The sequence below is a fragment of the Scyliorhinus canicula genome, chromosome 13 (genome assembly GCF_902713615.1).
Source record: "Scyliorhinus canicula chromosome 13, sScyCan1.1, whole genome shotgun sequence".
NCBI classification, from domain to species: domain Eukaryota; kingdom Metazoa; phylum Chordata; class Chondrichthyes; order Carcharhiniformes; family Scyliorhinidae; genus Scyliorhinus; species Scyliorhinus canicula.
In genome coordinates, this window is record NC_052158.1 from 144532528 (window position 1) to 144550966 (window position 18439).

General features: G+C 51.0%; 1 protein-coding gene across 1 annotated transcript in view; it reads right to left on the minus strand.

Annotated features, from left to right (window-relative positions):
* The window catches only part of LOC119975655 (glutathione hydrolase-like YwrD proenzyme), a 76138-nt gene that overhangs the window by 39556 nt on the left and 18143 nt on the right, over nt 1-18439 (minus strand). The window contains exon 4 of the mRNA XM_038815437.1: nt 16846-16998. Within this exon, the coding sequence (XP_038671365.1) occupies nt 16846-16998 (153 nt within the window). The remainder of the gene's footprint in view (nt 1-16845; nt 16999-18439) is intronic.

The window sequence follows — 18439 nt, forward strand, 5'->3', positions numbered from 1 at the left end:
ATACCCATCTCACACCCAGCCCTCTATACGCCCATCTCTCCCCCAGCCCTCTGTACATCTCACACCCAGCCCTCTATACACCAGTCCACTATACGCCCATCTCTCCCCCAGCCCTCTGAGATATACCCATCTCACACCCAGCCCTCTATACACCCATCTCTCCCCCAACCCTCTGTACATCTCACACCCAGCCCTCTATACACCCAGCGACCTATACACCCAGTCCACTATCCGCCCATCTCTCCCCCAGGCCTCTGTACATCTCACACCCAGCCCTCTATACACCCAGACCTCTATACACCCATCTCTCCCCCAGCCCTCTGTACATCTCACACCCAGCCCTCTATACAACAGTCCACTATACACCCATCTCTCCCCCAGCCCTCTGTACATCTCATACCCAGTCCTCTACACACCCATCTCACACCCAACCTTCTATATAAACAGTCCTCTATACACCCATCTCACACCCAGCCCTCTGTACATCTCACACCCAGCCCTCTATCCACCCATCTCACACCCAACCCTCTATACACCCATCTCACACCCAGCCCTCTATGCACCCAGTCCACTACACACCCATCTCACACCCAGCCTTCTATATACCCAGAACTCTACACACCCATCTCACACCCAGCCCTCTATACACCCAGCCCTCTGTACACCCTCTCACACCCAGCCCTCTGTACACCCATCTCACACCCAGCCCTCTGTACACCCATCTCACACCCAGCCCTCAATACACCCAGTCCTCTACACACCCATCTCACACCCAGCCCTCAATATACCCAGTCCACTACACACCCATCTCACACCCAGCCCTCTGTACACCCATCTCACACCCAGTCCACTATACACCCAACCCTCTATACACCCATCTCACACCCAGCCCTCTATAGACCCAGCCCTCTATACACCCAGCCCTCTATAGACCCAGCCCTCTATACACCCAGCCCTCTATAGACCCAGCCCTCTATAGACCCAGCCCTCTATACACCCAGCCCTCTATACACCCAGCCCTCTATACACCCAGCCCTCTGTACATCTCACACCCAGCCCTCTATACAACAGTCCACTATACACCCATCTCTCCCCCAGCCCTCTGTACATCTCATACCCAGTCCTCTACACACCCATCTCACACCCAACCTTCTATATAAACAGTCCTCTATACACCCATCTCACACCCAGCCCTCTGTACATCTCACACCCAGCCCTCTATCCACCCATCTCACACCCAACCCTCTATACACCCATCTCACACCCAGCCCTCTATGCACCCAGTCCACTACACACCCATCTCACACCCAGCCTTCTATATACCCAGAACTCTACACACCCATCTCACACCCAGCCCTCTATAAACCCAGCCCTCTGTACACCCATCTCACACCCAGCCCTCTGTACACCCATCTCACACCCAGCCCTCTGTACACCCATCTCACACCCAGCCCTCAATACACCCAGTCCTCTACACACCCATCTCACACCCAGCCCTCAATATACCCAGTCCACTACACACCCATCTCACACCCAGCCCTCTGTACACCCATCTCACACCCAGTCCACTATACACCCAACCCTCTATACACCCATCTCACACCCAGCCCTCTATAGACCCAGCCCTCTATACACCCAGCCCTCTATAGACCCAGCCCTCTATACACCCAGCCCTCTATAGACCCAGCCCTCTATAGACCCAGCCCTCTATACACCCAGCCCTCTATACACCCAGCCCTCTATACACCCAGCCCTCTATACACCCAGCCCTCTGTACACCCAGCCCTCTATAGACCCAGCCCTCTATACACCCAACCCTCTATAGACCCAGCCCTCTATACATCCAGCCCTCTATAGACCCAGCCCTCTATAGACCCAGCCCTCTATACACCCAGCCCTCTATATACCCAGCCCTCTATAGACCCAGTCCTCTATACACCCAGCCCTCTATACACCCAGCCCTCTATACACCCAACCCTCTATACACCCAACCCTCTATAGACCGAGCCCTCTATACACCCAGCCCTCTATACATCCAGCCCTCTATACATCCAGCCCTCTATAGACCCAACCCTCTATAGACCCAGCCCTCTATACACCCAGCCCTCTATACACCCAGCCCTCTATACACCCAGCCCTCTATACACGCAGCCCCCTATAGACCCAGCCCTCTATAGACCCAGCCCTCTATACACCCAGCCCTCTATAGACCCAGCCCTCTATATACCCAGCCCTCTATACACCCAGCCCTCTATAGACCCAGCCCTCTATAGACCCAGCCCTCTATATACCCAGCCCCCTTTTCACCCAGCCCTCTATACACGCAGCCCTCTATACACCCAGCCCTCTATACACCCAGCCCTCTATACACCCAGCCCTCTGTACACCCAGCCCTCTGTACACCCAGCCCTCTGTACACCCAGCCCTCCATACACCCAGCCCTCTATACACCCAGCCCTCTGTACACCCAGCCCTCTATAGACCCAGCCCTCTATATACCCAGCCCTCTATACACCCAGCCCTCTATAGACCCAGCCCTCTATACACCCAGCCCTCTATATACCCAGCCCTCTATCCACCCATCTCACACCCAGCCCTCTACACACCCATCTCACACCCAGCCCTCTATAGACCCAGACGTCTATACACCCATCTCACACCCAGCCCTCTGTACATCTCACATCCAGCCCTCTATATACCGAGCCCTCTATATACCCAGCCCTATATATACCCAGCCCTCTATATACCCAGCCCTCTATAGACCCAGCCCTCCATAGACCGAGCCCTCCATAGACCGAGCCCTCTATAGACCCAGCCCTCTATATACCCAGCCCTCTATACACCCAGCCCTCTATACACCCAGCCGTCTATACCCCAACACTCTATACACCCAGCCCTCTATAGACCCAGCCCTCTATAGACCCAGCCCTCTATACACCCAGCCCTCTATACACCCAGCCCTCTATAGACCCAGCCCTCTATACATCCAGCCCTCTATACACCCAGCCCTCTATACACGCAGCCCTCGATTGACCCAGCCCTCTATAGACCCAGCCCTCTATACACCCAGCCCTCTATAGACCCAGCCCTCTATAGACCCATCTCACATCCATCCCTCTGTACACCCATCTCACACCCAGCCCTCTGTACACCCATCTCACACCCAGCCCTCTATATACCCAGCTATCTATATACCCAGCCCTACATAGACCCAGCCCTCTATATACCCAGCCCTCTATACACCCAGCCCTCTATACACCCAGCCCTCTATAGACCCAGCCCTCTATACACCCAGCCCTCTATAGACCCAGCCCTCTATACACCCAGCCCGCTATATACCCAGCCCTCTATTGACCCATACACCCAGCCTTCTAGAGACCCAGTCCTCTATATAGCAGTCCTCTATAGACCCAGCCCTCTATAGACCCAGCCCTCTATATACCCAGCCCTCTATACACCCAGCCCTCTATAGACCCAACCCTCTGTATACCCAGCCCTCTATACACCCAGCCCTCTATACACACAGCCCTCTATACACCCAGCCCTCTGTACACCCAGCCCTCTATACACCCAGCCCTCTATACACCCAGCCCTCTGTACACCCAGCCCTCTATAGACCCAGCCCTCTATACACCCAGCCCTCTGTACACCCAGCCCTCTATAGACCCAGCCCTCTATACACCCAGCCCTCTATATACCCAGCCCTCTATCCACCCATCTCACACCCAGCCCTCTACACACCCATCTCACACCCAGCCTATAGACCCAGACCTCTATACACCCATCTCACACCCAGCCCTCTGTACATCTCACATCCAGCCCTCTATATACCGAGCCCTCTATAGACCCAGCCCTCTATATACCCAGCCCTCTATATACCCAGCCTTCTATATACCCAGCCCTCTATAGACCCAGCCCTCCAAAGACCGAGCCCTCTATAGACCCAGCCCTCTATATACCCAGCCCTATATACACCCAGCCCTCTATACACCCAGCCCTCTATACACCCAGCCCTCTATACACCCAGCCCTCTATAGACCCAGCCCTCTATACACCCAGCCCTCTATACCCCAACACTCTATACACCCAGCCCTCTATACACCCAACACTCTATACAACCAGCCCTCTATAGACCCAGCCCTCTGTACACCCAGCCCTCTATACATCCAGCCCTCTATACACCCAGCCCTCTATACACCCAGCCCTCGATTGACCCAGCCCTCCATAGACCCAGCCCTCTATACACCCAGCCCTCTATAGACCCATCTCACATCCATCCCTCTGTACACCCATCTCACACCCAGCCCTCTGTACACCCATCTCACACCAGCCCTCTATAGACCCAGCCCTCTATAGACCCATCTCACATCCATCCCTCTGTACACCCATCTCACACCCAGCCCTCTGTACACCCATCTCACACCCAGGCCTCTATATACCCAGCTATCTATATACCCAGCCCTACATAGACCCAGCCCTCTATATACCCAGCCCTCTATACACCCAGCCCTCTATACACCCGGCCCTCTATAGACCCAGCCCTCTATACACCCAGCCCTCTATAGACCCAACCCTCTATACACCCAGCCCTCTATAGACCCAGCCCTCTATACACCCAGCCCTCTATAGACCCAGCCCTCTATACACCCAGCCCTCTATACACCCAGCCCTCTATAGACCCAACCCTCTATACACCCAGCCCTCGATACACCCAGCCCTCTATAGACCCAGCCCTCTATACACCCAGCCCTCTATACACCCAGCCCTCTATACAACTAGCCCTCTATAGACCCAGCCCTTTATACACCCAGCCCGCTATATACCCAGCCCTCTATAGACCCAGCCCGCTATAGACCCAGCCATCTCTAGACCCAGCCATCTATACACCCAGCCCTCCATAGACTCAGCCCTCTACACACCCAGCCCTCTGTACACTCAACCCTCTATACACCCATCTCACACCCAGCCCTCTATACACCCAGCCCTCTATACACCCAGCCCTCTGTACACCCAGCCCTCTATACACCCAGCCCTCTATAGACCCAGTCCTCTATAGACCCAGCCCTCTATAGACCCAGCCCTCTATAGACCCAGCCCTCTATAGACCCAGCCCTCTATAGACCCATCTCACATCCATCCCTCTGTACACCCATATCACACCCAGCCCTCTGTACACCCATCTCACACCCAGCCCTCTATATACCCAGCTATCTATATACCCAGCCCTACATAGACCCAGCCCTCTATATACCCAGCCCTCTATACACCCAGCCCTCTATACACCCAGCCCTCTATAGACCCAGCCCTCTATACACCCAGCCAACTATACACTCAGCCCTCTATACACCCAGCCCTCTATATACCCAGCCCTCTATAGACCCATACACCCAGCCTTCTAGAGACCCAGTCCTCTATATAGCAGTCCTCTATAGACCCAGCCCTCTATAGACCCAGCCATCTATACACCCAGCCCTCTATATACCCAGCCCTCTATATACCCAGCCCTCTATACACCCAACCCTCTACACACCCAGCCCTCTATAGACCCAGCCCTCGATAGACCCAGCCCTCTATACACCCAGCCCTCTATAGACCCAGCCCTCTAGAGACCCAGCCCTCTATACACCCAACCCTCTATACACCCAGCCCTCTATATACCCAGCCCTTTATACACCCAGCCCTCTATAGACCCAACCCTCTACACACCCAGCCCTCTATAGACCCAGCCCTCTATACACCCAGTCCTCTATAGACCCAGCCCTCTATAGACCCAGCCCTCAAAAACCCAGCCCTCTATACACCCAGCCCTCTATACACCCAGCCCTCTATGCACCCAGCCCTCTGTCCACCCAGCCCTCTATACACCCAGCCCTCTATACACCCAGCCCTCTGTACACCCAGCCCTCTATACACCCAGCCTTCTATACACCCAGCCCTCTGTACACCCAGCCCTCTATAGACCCAGCCCTCTATAGACCCAGCCCTCGATAGACCCAGCCCTCTATACACCCAGCCCTCTATAGACCCAGCCCTCTAGAGACCCAGCCCTCTATACACCCAACCCTCTATACACCCAGCCCTCTATATACCCAGCCCTTTATACACCCAGCCCTCTATAGACCCAACCCTCTACACACCCAGCCCTCTATAGACCCAGCCCTCTATACACCCAGTCCTCTATAGACCCAGCCCTCTATAGACCCAGCCCTCAAAAACCCAGCCCTCTATACACCCAGCCCTCTATACACCCAGCCCTCTATGCACCCAGCCCTCTGTCCACCCAGCCCTCTATACACCCAGCCCTCTATACACCCAGCCCTCTGTACACCCAGCCCTCTATACACCCAGCCTTCTATACACCCAGCCCTCTGTACACCCAGCCCTCTATAGACCCAGCCCTCTATACACCCAGCCCTCTATACACCCAGCCCTCTATAGACCCAGCCCTCTATACACCCAGCCCTCTGTACACCCATCTCACACCCAGCCCTCTACACACCCATCTCACACCCAGCCCTCTATAGACCCAGACCTCTATACACCCATCTCACACCCAGCCCTCTGTACATCTCACATCCAGCCCTCTATATACCGAGCCCTCTATAGACCCAGCCCTCTATATACCCAGCCCTCTATATACCCAGCCGTCTATAGACCCAGCCCTCCAAAGACCGAGCCCTCTATAGACCCAGCCCTCTATATACCCAGCCCTATATACACCCAGCCCTCTATACACCCAGCCCTCTATACACCTAGCCCTCTATACACCCAGCCCTCTATAGACCCAGCCCTCTATACACCCAGCCGTCTATACCCCAACACTCTATACACCCAGCCCTCTATACACCCAACACTCTATACAACCAGCCCTCTATAGACCCAGCCCTCTGTACACCCAGCCCTCTATAGACCCAGTCCTCTATACATCCAGCCCTCTATACACCCAGCCCTCTATACACCCAGCCCTCGATTGACCCAGCCCTCTATAGACCCAGCCCTCTATACACCCAGCCCTCTATAGACCCAGCCCTCTATAGACCCATCTCACATCCATCCCTCTGTACACCCATCTCACACCCAGCCCTCTGTACACCCATCTCACACCCAGCCCTCTATATACCCAGCTATCTATTTACCCAACCCTACATAGACCCAGCCCTCTATATACCCAGCCCTCTATACACCCAGCCCTCTATACACCCAGCCCTCTATAGACCCAGCCCTCTATACACCCAGCCAACTATACACTCAGCCCTCTATACACCCAGCCCTCTATATACCCAGCCCTCTATAGACCCATACACCCAGCCTTCTAGAGACCCAGTCCTCTATATAGCAGTCCTCTTTAGACCCAGCCCTCTATAGACCCAGCCATCTATACACCCAGCCCTCTATATACCCAGCCCTCTATATACCCAGCCCTCTATACACCCAACCCTCTACACACCCAGCCCTCTATAGACCCAGCCCTCGATAGACCCAGCCCTCTATACACCCAGCCCGCTATATACCCAGCCCTCTATACACCCAGCCCGCTATATACCCAGCCCTCTATAGACCCATACACCCAGCCTTCTAGAGACCCAGTCCTCTATATAGCAGTCCTCTATAGACCCAGCCCTCTATAGACCCAGCCCTCTATACACCCAGCCCTCTATAGACCCAGCCCTCTATAGACCCAGCCCTCTATACACCCAGCCCTCTATAGACCCAGCCCTCTATACACCCAGCCCTCTATACACCCATCTCACACCCAGCCCTCTATAGACCCAGCCCTCTATACACCCAGCCCTCTATAGACCCAGCCCTCTATACACCCAGCCCTCTATAGACCAAGCCCTCTATACACCCAGCCCTCTATACACCCATCTCACACCCAGCCCTCTATACACCCAGCCCTCTATACACCCAGCCCTCTATATACCCAGCCCTCTATAGACCCAGCCCTCTATACACCCATCCCTCTATAGACCCAGCCCTCTATACACCCATCCCTCTATAGACCCAGCCCTCTATACACCCATCTCATACCCAGCCCTCTATACACCCAGCTCTCTATACACCCAGCCCGCTATAGACCCAGCCCTCTATAGACCCAGCCCTCTATAGACCCAGCTATCTATACACCCATCCCTCTATACACCCAGTCCTCTACACACCCATCCCTCTATAGACCCAGCCCTCTATACACCCATCTCATACCCAGCCCTCTATACACCCAGCCCTCTATAGACCCAGCCCTCTATACACCCAGTCCTCAATACACCCAACCCTCTACACATCCATCTCATACCCAGCCCTCTATACACCCAGCCCTCTATACACCCAGCCCTCTATACACCCAGCCCTCTATAGACCCAGCCCTCTATAGACCCAACCCTCTATACACCCAGCCCTCTATACACCCAGCCCTCTATACACCCAGCCCTCTATAGACCCAGCCCTCTATACACCCAGCCCTCTATATACCCATCTCATACCCAGCCCTCTATACACGCAGCCCTCTATAGACCCAGCCCTCTATAGACCCAGCCCTCTATACACCCAGTCCTCATTACACCCAACCCTCTACACATCCATCTCATACCCAGCCCTCTATACACCCAGCCCTCTATACACCAAGCCCTCTATATACCCAGCCCTCTATAGACCCAGCCCTCTATACACCCATCCCTCTATAGACCCAGCCCTCTATACACCCATCCCTCTATAGACCCAGCCCTCTATACACCCATCTCATACCCAGCCCTCTATACACCCAGCTCTCTATACACCCAGCCCTCTATAGACCCAGCCCTCTATAGACCCAGCCCTCTATAGACCTAGCTATCTATACACCCAGCCCTCTATACACCCAGTCCTCTACACACCCATCCCTCTATAGACCCAGCCCTCTATACACCCATCTCATACCCAGCCCTCTATACACCAAGCCCTCTATAGACCCAGCCCTCTATACACCCAGTCCTCAATACACCCAACCCTCTACACATCCATCTCATACCCAGCCCTCTATACACCCAGCCCTCTATACACCCAGCCCTCTATACACCCAGCCCTCTATAGACCCAGCCCTCTATAGACCCAACCCTCTATACACCCAGCCCTCTATACACCCAGCCCTCTATACACCCAGCCCTCTATACACCCAGCCCTCTATAGACCCAGCCCTCTATACACCCAGCCCTCTATATACCCATCTCATACCCAGCCCTCTATACACCCAGCCCTCTATAGACCCAGCCCTCTATAGACCCAGCCCTCTATACACCCAGTCCTCAATACACCCAACCCTCTACACATCCATCTCATACCCAGCCCTCTATACACCCAGCCCTCTATAGACCCAACCCTTTATACACCCAGCCCTCTATACACCCAGCCCTCTATAGACCCAGCCCTCTATACACCCAGCCCTCTATACACCCAGCCCTCTATATACCCAGCCCTCTATACACCCAGCCTCTATAGACCCAGCCCTCTATACACCCAGCCCTCTATACACCCAGCCCTCTATACACCCAGCCCTCTATACACCCAGCCCTCTATACACCCAGCCCTCTATACACCCAGCCTCTGGTGACAGACTAGCAATCTGTTGCAGGAATAACTAACTATGGAAACCAGTGCCAAGAAAAGTGACAAAAACACCATGGCAGGAATTCTCCGGATTTTGGGATTCTCTTTTCTCGCTTGCAGCGCTCCGCCGCCCATGAGTTTCCCGGCGGGGTGGGGTGGCTCCAATGGGAAATCCCATGGACAAGCGGCGGGAGTAGAGAATCCCCACTGCCAGTGAACAGGACACCGCCAAAATACACATGGGCTGGGGAATCGGAGAATCCCACCCCATTTCTCTCTCCTTTCTTCAACCATTAACCGTGGCGCATTCAAGACAGTAACTCCTATTTCACTGTTCTCAGTATAACTGATTTGATTATTCCCATTCTTTAAATAGCAACAATGGGAAATAAAAACTGAGGTATTAAGGTTCATCAAACACAAAACCCACAGGATTAGGTGGAAGTTTGGGTTTTACAGACCACTTAATGTCACTGCCCATTGGCTTGACTTGGAAAAGGCGTGAAGCTAGCAAGCCACCCTGATCTATCAGTTTTCCAATGGGCAAGGCAAAGCAGGTTAAAATTGCCCCAAAACCTTTGATAAACGTTGCTTCATTCCCTATTCATCTTATCAGAAAGTCAACTGAATAATTACAGAATGTTTAATGGGTTTCTAATAAATCCTGTGAGTCCAATCCCTCTAGGATTCGAAAGATTGAAATTATTGCAAATTGTATAATTTTGCAAATGTGTGCTCATATCAAATCCACCATTTTAGATGTAAAGGGCCCACTTATTTTACACAGGATAACACTATTAAATAGTCAGGTGATGTTATTACACACATGCTTTTGTACAAGAACACTGCTGACACAATTAATGGGCTGGTTTAGCACACTGGGCTAAATCGCTGGCTTTTAAAGCAGACTAAGGCAGGCCAGCAGCACGGTTCAATTACTGTACCAGCTTCCCTGAACAGGCGCCGGAATGTGGCGACTAGGGGTTTTTCACAGTAACTTCATTGAAGCCTACTTGTGACAATAAGCCATTTTCATTCCATTTTATGTCTTTCCTCCCATAATAAAATTTATATCTCCTGCAGAAGTTCCAGCTGTGGCAACAACAATAGCTTGCATCCATATAGCAGCTTTAATGTGTAAAGCATCCCAAGGCGCATTGCCACGGGGAACGAGGGCAGCGGGAGCCATTTATGAGATCAGGTTAAAGACTTCCCTGCAAATTAATATCACAATTATTATGGGGCAGCACGGTAGCATGGTGGTTAGCATAAATGCTTCACAGCTCCAGGGTCCCAGGTTCGATTCCCGGCTGGGTCACTGTCTGTGTGGAGTCTGCACGTCCTCCCTGTGTGTGCGTGGGTTTCCTCCGGGTGCTCCGGTTTCCTCCCACAGTCCAAAGATGTGTGGGTTAGGTGGATTGGCCATGCTAAATTGCCCGTAGTGTCCTAAAGAGTAAGGTTAAGGGGGGGTTGTTGGGTTATGGGTATAGGGTGGATACGTGGGCTTGAGTAGGGTGATCATTGCTTGGCACAACATCGAGGCCCCCCCCCACTATTTCCCAAACGGTAAAAATCATTAAAAAGAAAATGACTATCACAGACAGACAGCAGTTTTGTTTGGACAACAAGGAAAAGAGGTTGCTTGGCTTTGTAAACTATCACAGCTTGGGGGATATGGGACGGAGGGAGGGTGTCTCTAGTTGAAGAGATGCATCCCACAGATACCTAAGGATTCTGAGAGATTCATCCCAGCATGACCAGAGAGAAAGTCTCATCGGAACAGGATTTACTGCTGGAAGTGAATTTAAGAAATTCTCTATAAGTGAAAGGAAGCGCCTGGAGATAGTTCCCCGAAATTACTGTGTGGCAAAATGGGGAAACATGAACTCACTGGAAGCAATTGTGGAATGTTGGTTAGAAGGACTATGGCTCCATGGAGAGTGTGACGTGTGATAAGCATAAAAGGGGAAATGTTCCTTTCTGCAGTTTATAGTGTACAGTCCAAAAAGAACAGAGGCTTTAGCCATTTTTTTCAGTCATTTGTCCCAGTAAAAGTTTTAAAACATGAAATCTGGTTGTGTCATTGTTTTTCATAGAATCACAGAATTTACAGTGCAGAAGGAGGCCATTCGGCCCATCAAGTCCGCACTGGCCCTTGGAAAGAGCTATGGATCCACCTATTGTGTGGGTTTTGCAATCTTTTTTTGAAAAATCAATTGATCCCCATGGAGATTGTAACATTAAGATTGGCCAGGACACTGGAAATAACCATTCTGCCTTTCTCCCAAACAAGCAGAGGAGGCCTCAGTTGTAAATGTCACCTGAAAGACTTCACCTCTGACAGTGCAGTGCTGCCTCAGTACTGTACCACTGGAGTGTCGACTTGAATTTTGTCCTCAAGCTCCGAAGTGGGACTGCACGCGGGGCCTTATGGTTTAAGAGGCAGGTGTGCCACCAGCTGACCACTGCTAACACAAAAGGCCAACAAGGACTTTGGTAACAAGGGTGACTTACTGGAGAGGAACAAATGCAAGTCAGCAAACAACGGCATTATTGCACTGCGATCTTCAGTGTTGTCCAGTTTGTATTCAAAGCATTTTGAAGCGCAAGAGATGGCCTTCTGCCCTCTATGCTAATCTTTAGTGAAAGAAGGAGACACACCATAGAGAGAAGAACACTGCGGGAAGTTTGCTAAAGCCGTTACTTCACCTTCTTACTATCAAAGAGATGGACTGTGTCGCACCTGTCATGTGAGAGTACCTTTAGTAAATGGGTGTTTATAAATGAGTGTGTATATAAATATCTGTAGTGAGAGTATCGTTAAGAAATGGGTGTTTATTACTGCAGTGATGTCAGAGAGTGGGTGGAGCTGGGCTGTCTGCCAGTTTTTTTACTTTCGTTTTAGGCTGTTTGCTGCAGGGTGTGTTTTAGTTTTGTTTTTGAAGAATAAAGGGATTAAGGGTTATGGTGTTCGGGCCGGAAAGTGGAGCTGAGTCCACAAAAGATCAGCCAGGATCTCATTGAATGGTGGAGCAGGCTCGGGGGGCCATATGGCCTACTCCTGCTCCTAGTTCTTATGTTCTTATGATAGGTGCAGTCACAGCCAGAATGTGTAGCAGAGTCTCCTTCTGTAATCTAAAGAATGTAAATCGATCCTTTGGTGATTTAAAACTAATAACTGCTCACAGTAGTGACTTTAACCTGATGTGCTTCTGTTAAAAGGTATTTTTTTTAAGTATTCTGGATGTTAAAAGGACAGCTAACGGAATACTTAGTGTTGTATTCTTTGGGAGTTGTATTTGAATTGATGGTTGCTAAGATGTTCACTGTATGTTTTAAAAAGGTTAACTTGAGTTCATGGAATAAACATTGTTTTGCTATAAATAATCCTTTTCCATTTCTGCTATACCACACCTGTAGAGTGGGCCCTGTGCTCCCCATACGGAAAGGTTGTACGTCAATGATCCATTCTGGATGCTGACATTTGCAACATCTAAAATCATTCAAAATGTGAATTATTATACCGTCCTCTACTACATTTTCAAAGCTTTTGTACATGGGATGCACCCAAGTCTCTCACAAAGACAAAGTGCTTGGATATTCATGCTCCAAATGATCTTTGCATCTTGTAAAAAGTAACTCGCAACGGGACATCCGGTGGTGGCCATGGAGTGAGTGGTCGCACACAGAGCAGCTCCAGCTCAAAGGTGGAGAATTGAGCTCTTTTTACCTGAAAACAGGAGAATTTTGACAGGCAAGTGCAGTTGAAGGTGTGGAGGAGAAGTCTCTCCCGGGAGTGGCATGTCTGCTGGTTATCAGATCCGACAGAAGAAGATGAAAGACCTGCCCAAAGGAACTGGAGGAGACCTGTGGCACAGCAGCAATTGGAAAGGTGGCGGAGGGGGAAGGGTTGTTGCATGTTGGAAAACCCGAGGTGGAGCAGTTGGTGGCTTTTATTAGAGAGGTGTTTCATCAACAAAGAAAGAAAATGCAGGAGGGCCTTTCCCGTACCAGCCTCCCCGAACAGGTGCCGGAATGTGGCGACTAGGGGCTTTTCACAGTAACTTCATTTGAAGCCTACTTGTGACAATAAGCAATTTTCATTTTTCATTTCATTTTTAGGAATGGTTGCACCCATGAGAGGCTCAATGGAAAGGGTCGATAAGTGTTTGGAGGCACAGTGGCTGCAGGTCTGGAAGATGGAGAGGGTGATGTCAGGAATCAGTGATCGGGTGATGGCATTGGAGGTGGGCAATTGCACCCCCCCCCCTCCCTCCCCACACCCCCCACCCCACCCTCCGCCACCTGCGGGGGTGTTTATTTTTTGGAGGAGGCGACCTGAGGTTTTGTATAAGTCTTTGTTTGGGTGGGAGAGGGGGAGGCCCACGAGGAGCCATTTGCATAGATGAAGGAGGGGGTAGGTGAGGGGTGGAGGGGTAGATAGGAGGAGCGTTCACATAGGAGCTGGCAGGAAATGATGGTGAACAGAAGTGAGGTGGGGGAGATGGCCGCGAGGGTTGGCCGAGGGGGAGTGGGGGGGGGGGGCGGGGGGGGGGCGACATGGCAGGGTTGAAGAAGAAACGTGGTCATGTGCGTAGAAGGGGGCCATTTTAGATGGGCCCAGTATAAGGAGACATTCAAGGGGGCAGAATCGGTGGAGGAGCTTTGACAGACAATAGAGGGGAATGGAAGCGCAAGCCCCCGGTAAGGCTGATAACATGGAGCGTGCGGGGGCCCAAAGGGCCGTTGAAGAGATCTCGGACGTTTGCGCATTTAAGGAGTCTGAAGGGGGGGAGGTGGTCTTTCTACAGGAGACGCACCTTCGTGTGAGGGATCAGGTTAGGCTGAGAAAGGGATGGGTGGGTCAGGTATTTCACTCGAGGCTTGACTCGAGTGGTCATTTTGCTGAGTAAAAAAATGAGGTTTGTGAGTGCGAAGGAAGTGAGGGACCCGGGTTGGAGATATGTGATGATGAGCGGGTTGTTGAGGGGACGCCAGTGGTGCTGGTGAACGTATATGCACCGAATTTGGGACGATGTGGGGTTCCTGAGGGAATGATCCCAGACTTGGCTACATATCAGTTGATTATGGGAAGAAACTTTAATTGTGTGCTGGAACCGAGGGTGGACAGGTCGAGCCCCAGGTTAATTAGAAGGCTGCGGATGGCGAAGGAGCTGGGGGAGTTTGCACCGGTGATGGCCCAGCAGAGTGACAGAGGATTAGGAGGGTGAGTAGGGAGCATCTGGTGTTGCTGTACTTGGATGACCTGCTATAATATGTCAGACCTGCTGGGTAGTATGGGGAGCATTATGAGCCTATCAGAGAGGCTTGGGATTTCTCGGGTTATAAATTGAACGTGGGGAAATGTGAGATGTTCCTGGTGAATGAGTCGGGTTGGGGAGCTAATTTAGAGGTGTTGCCATTTAGAGTAGCCAGGGAAAGGTTTAAATACTTGGGGATCGAGGAGACGGGAGAGTGGACAACGCTGCATAAGTGGAACTTAACACCCAGCCCTCTATACACCCAACTTAACAAAGCTGGTGGAGGAGATAAGGGAGGACTTTAGGAGGTGGGATACACTGTATCTGACGCTGGCAGGGAGGATTCAAGTCGTGTAAATTAATGTCCGGCCAAGATTCCTATTTATATTCCAGACGCTCTCGAATTTTATTCCAAAGGCAATTTTTTGGAAGTTGGATTGTCATTTCGGAGTTTGTATGGGCGGGAAGGTGAAGAGGGCCCTGCTGCACAGGCAAAGGCATAAAGGGAGGGTTGGTGTTACTGAACCTGCTGCACTACTACTGGGCAGCGAATGTGGAGAAAGTGAGGCGGTGGTGGGAAGGAGAGGGGTCAGAATGGGTTAGGATGGAGGAAGAGGAGGGGTTCCAGTCTGAGGGCCATAGTGATGACGGCGCTGCCTCGGGCACCGAGTGGTACAATCCACGATTAGGATGTGGAACCAGCTGAGGAGACATTTCAGGATGGAGAGGATGTTGCTGTTAACACTGTTGTGTGAGAACCATGGGTTTAAGCCAGAGGAGACGGATGGTATGTACAGAAAGTGGAGAGTGGTGGGGCTGGTGAGGGCGAGAGAGTTGCATCTGGAGGAGAAGCTGGCAAGCTGAGAGGAGCTGAGGGAGAGGGTAGAACTCACAAAGGGAAGTGAATTTAGTGATTTACAAGTGAGGGACTTTCCACGGAAGGTGTGGAAAGAGTTTCCCAGGCTGCCAAAATAAGCCCAATAGGAACAGTTACTGCTTCCGGATGTGGAAAGGTGGGTAGGATTGGGGACATATATGGGTGGCTGGGAGAGATGGGGGTACGCAGGTAGTGAGGATCAAGGAGGAATGGGAGGAGTTGGATGGGGGGAGATAGGCTGGGGAGCATGGAGTGAGGTACTGCATTAGGTGATTTTGACCTTCTTGTGTGCGTGGGTGAGTTTGATTCACTTCAAGGTGGTACACAGGGTGCAGATGACTCGGGCGTGGATGAGTGGGTTCTTCCAGGGAGTGACAGACAAGTGTGAGAAGTGTGGGCGGGGACCAGCAAAACCACGCGCATATGGTCTGGGTGTGTGAGAGGTTAGAGAGATACTGGGCGGGAGAGTTTGGGACGATAGCAAAGATTGTGGGCATGGCGGCTGGGCCGTATTCGATGGCGATTTTTAGGACATCGGAAAAGCCGGAGCTGTTGGAGGGGAGGAAAGCCGATGTTGTGGCCTTCATCTCTCTGATTGCCTGGCAAAGAATTTTACTGGAATGGCGGTCGAATATGCCGCCGGGGGTGGCGGCCTGGTTAGGGGATTTATACAACTTCCCCGGTTGGGGAAAATTAGGTTTGAACTGAGGGGTTCAGTGGAGGGCTTTGATGCAGAGTGGGGACTGTTTGTAGCTGTGTTTGAGCAGTTGTTCATCGTGGGGGGGGGGGGGGCGCATGGTGAATAGGGGGGAAAATTTGTAGACTGTACAGCTGTGAGTTGGAGATTGTGTTCCCCGGATTATTTATGTCAATGTACTTTTTGAAGAAGTTTGGAATTAAATACATTTTAAAAAAAAGTAACTTGCAACTTTGATTGCAGAAGGCAAATATTATAACTATCATAATTCAGGGTGCAGTGGGATACACGTAGTTTAAAAGTAAAATAATTTGACCCCTCAAATTAACAGGTGGAAGAAGTCAGTGTTGGTCATTCGAGGGTTGGGGGGGGGGGGGCGGGGGGGGGGGGAATAACATGTATGACTATGAATTTGAAATACTGTTTCTTACCTTCCATTTAGTCCGTATACTTTCTTCGTCATAACATCGTAAAACATGCAATTGCACTCTCCACCAAGACCAGTACTGAATGGTTCAGTAAGACTCAAGACTGCTGCCATAGCAACTGCAGCATCTGCCGCATTCCCACCTTTTTCAGGGTACCTGCAAATTCAACCTTACCCATGAAATCTTACAGAGGTTAGCTGACCCGATACTCGAAGAGTGGCACTAATTTTCTGCACTCTGTAAATGATGTGATCTTTCTACACTCCAGTACTCTGCTTCTCATTATGAATATATATTTTCTTCAAAACTTTCATTATTATGAAGTGGAATGTTCCAGTTGAAGCAAGATCTGGACAACCTCTAGGCTTGGGTTAATAAGTGGCAAGAAGCATGCATGCCATAAAAATCCAGGCAATGACTGACTGTCTACGAAAAGAAAGCGTCTAACCATCCCTTTGTGGCATATCAATGGCGTTACCCATTGATCCATTGACAAGAAATTTATCCAACCACATAAATGCAACAGAGCCGAGAGCAAGTCAGAGACTTGGTATTGTGTGGCGGGTGACTTGTACTTAAAGACTCTCTACCACCTATAAGGTACAAGCCAGGAGTGTGATGGAATATTGTGGGTGACACGGTGCACAATGGTTAGCACAGGTGCTTCACAGCTCCAGGGTTCCAGGTTCGATTCCCGGCTTGGATCACTGTCCGTGAGGAGTCTGCACGTTCTCCTCGTGTCTTTCGTGGGCTTCCTCCGGGTGCTCCAGTTTCCTCCCACAGTCCAAAGATCTGCAGGTCAGGTGGGTTGGCCATGCTAAATTGCCCTTAGTGTCCCAAAAGGTTAGGTGAGGTTACTGGGTTACGGGGGATAGGGTGGAGGTGTGTGCTTAAGTATTGCCATTCCGTCATTGTCACTGGATCAAAGCCCTGGAAGACCCTATGTAGCAGCATTGTGGGAGCACTGTCCCCACATGGGCAGTTCAAGAAGGCCCACCCCACACCATCTCAAATGCAGCCATAAATAAGGCAAGATGGTGGCACAGTGGTAATGTCACTGCACCTGTAATCCCAAGGCCCAACCTATTTATTTAGACATCGGTTCAAATCCAACCACAGCAGCTGATAGACTTTAAATCCAGTTAATTAATCTGGTATATAATGCCATCATTGATTGTTGTAAAAAATCTATCTAGCTCATTAATGCCCATTTACTATTCTTACCGGGTCAGAACTGTAACGTGGTTGGCTCTTAAATGTGTACAATTCTGCATTGGGTAGTGGGCCAGAAGATTGGACAGAATTTAAAAACCCGCAAAGAATGACTAAGAACTTAATAAGGCGAGGGAAATGACAGTATGAGAGAAAGCTAGCTAAAAAACCAAAACAAGTAGCACGAGTTTCCACAAAGTATTTTTTAAAAAGAGCGACTAAAGTGAATGTGTAGGTCCTCCAGAGGATGAGGCTGCGGAATTGATAATGGGAAATAAGGAAACGATGGAAGCATTGAAGAGTTATTTTCGACGGGACTTTCCACCCCCTTGTAGCCATCTAAGATGGACACTGGGCTACAAAATGGAGAACTGCTAAGACTGCA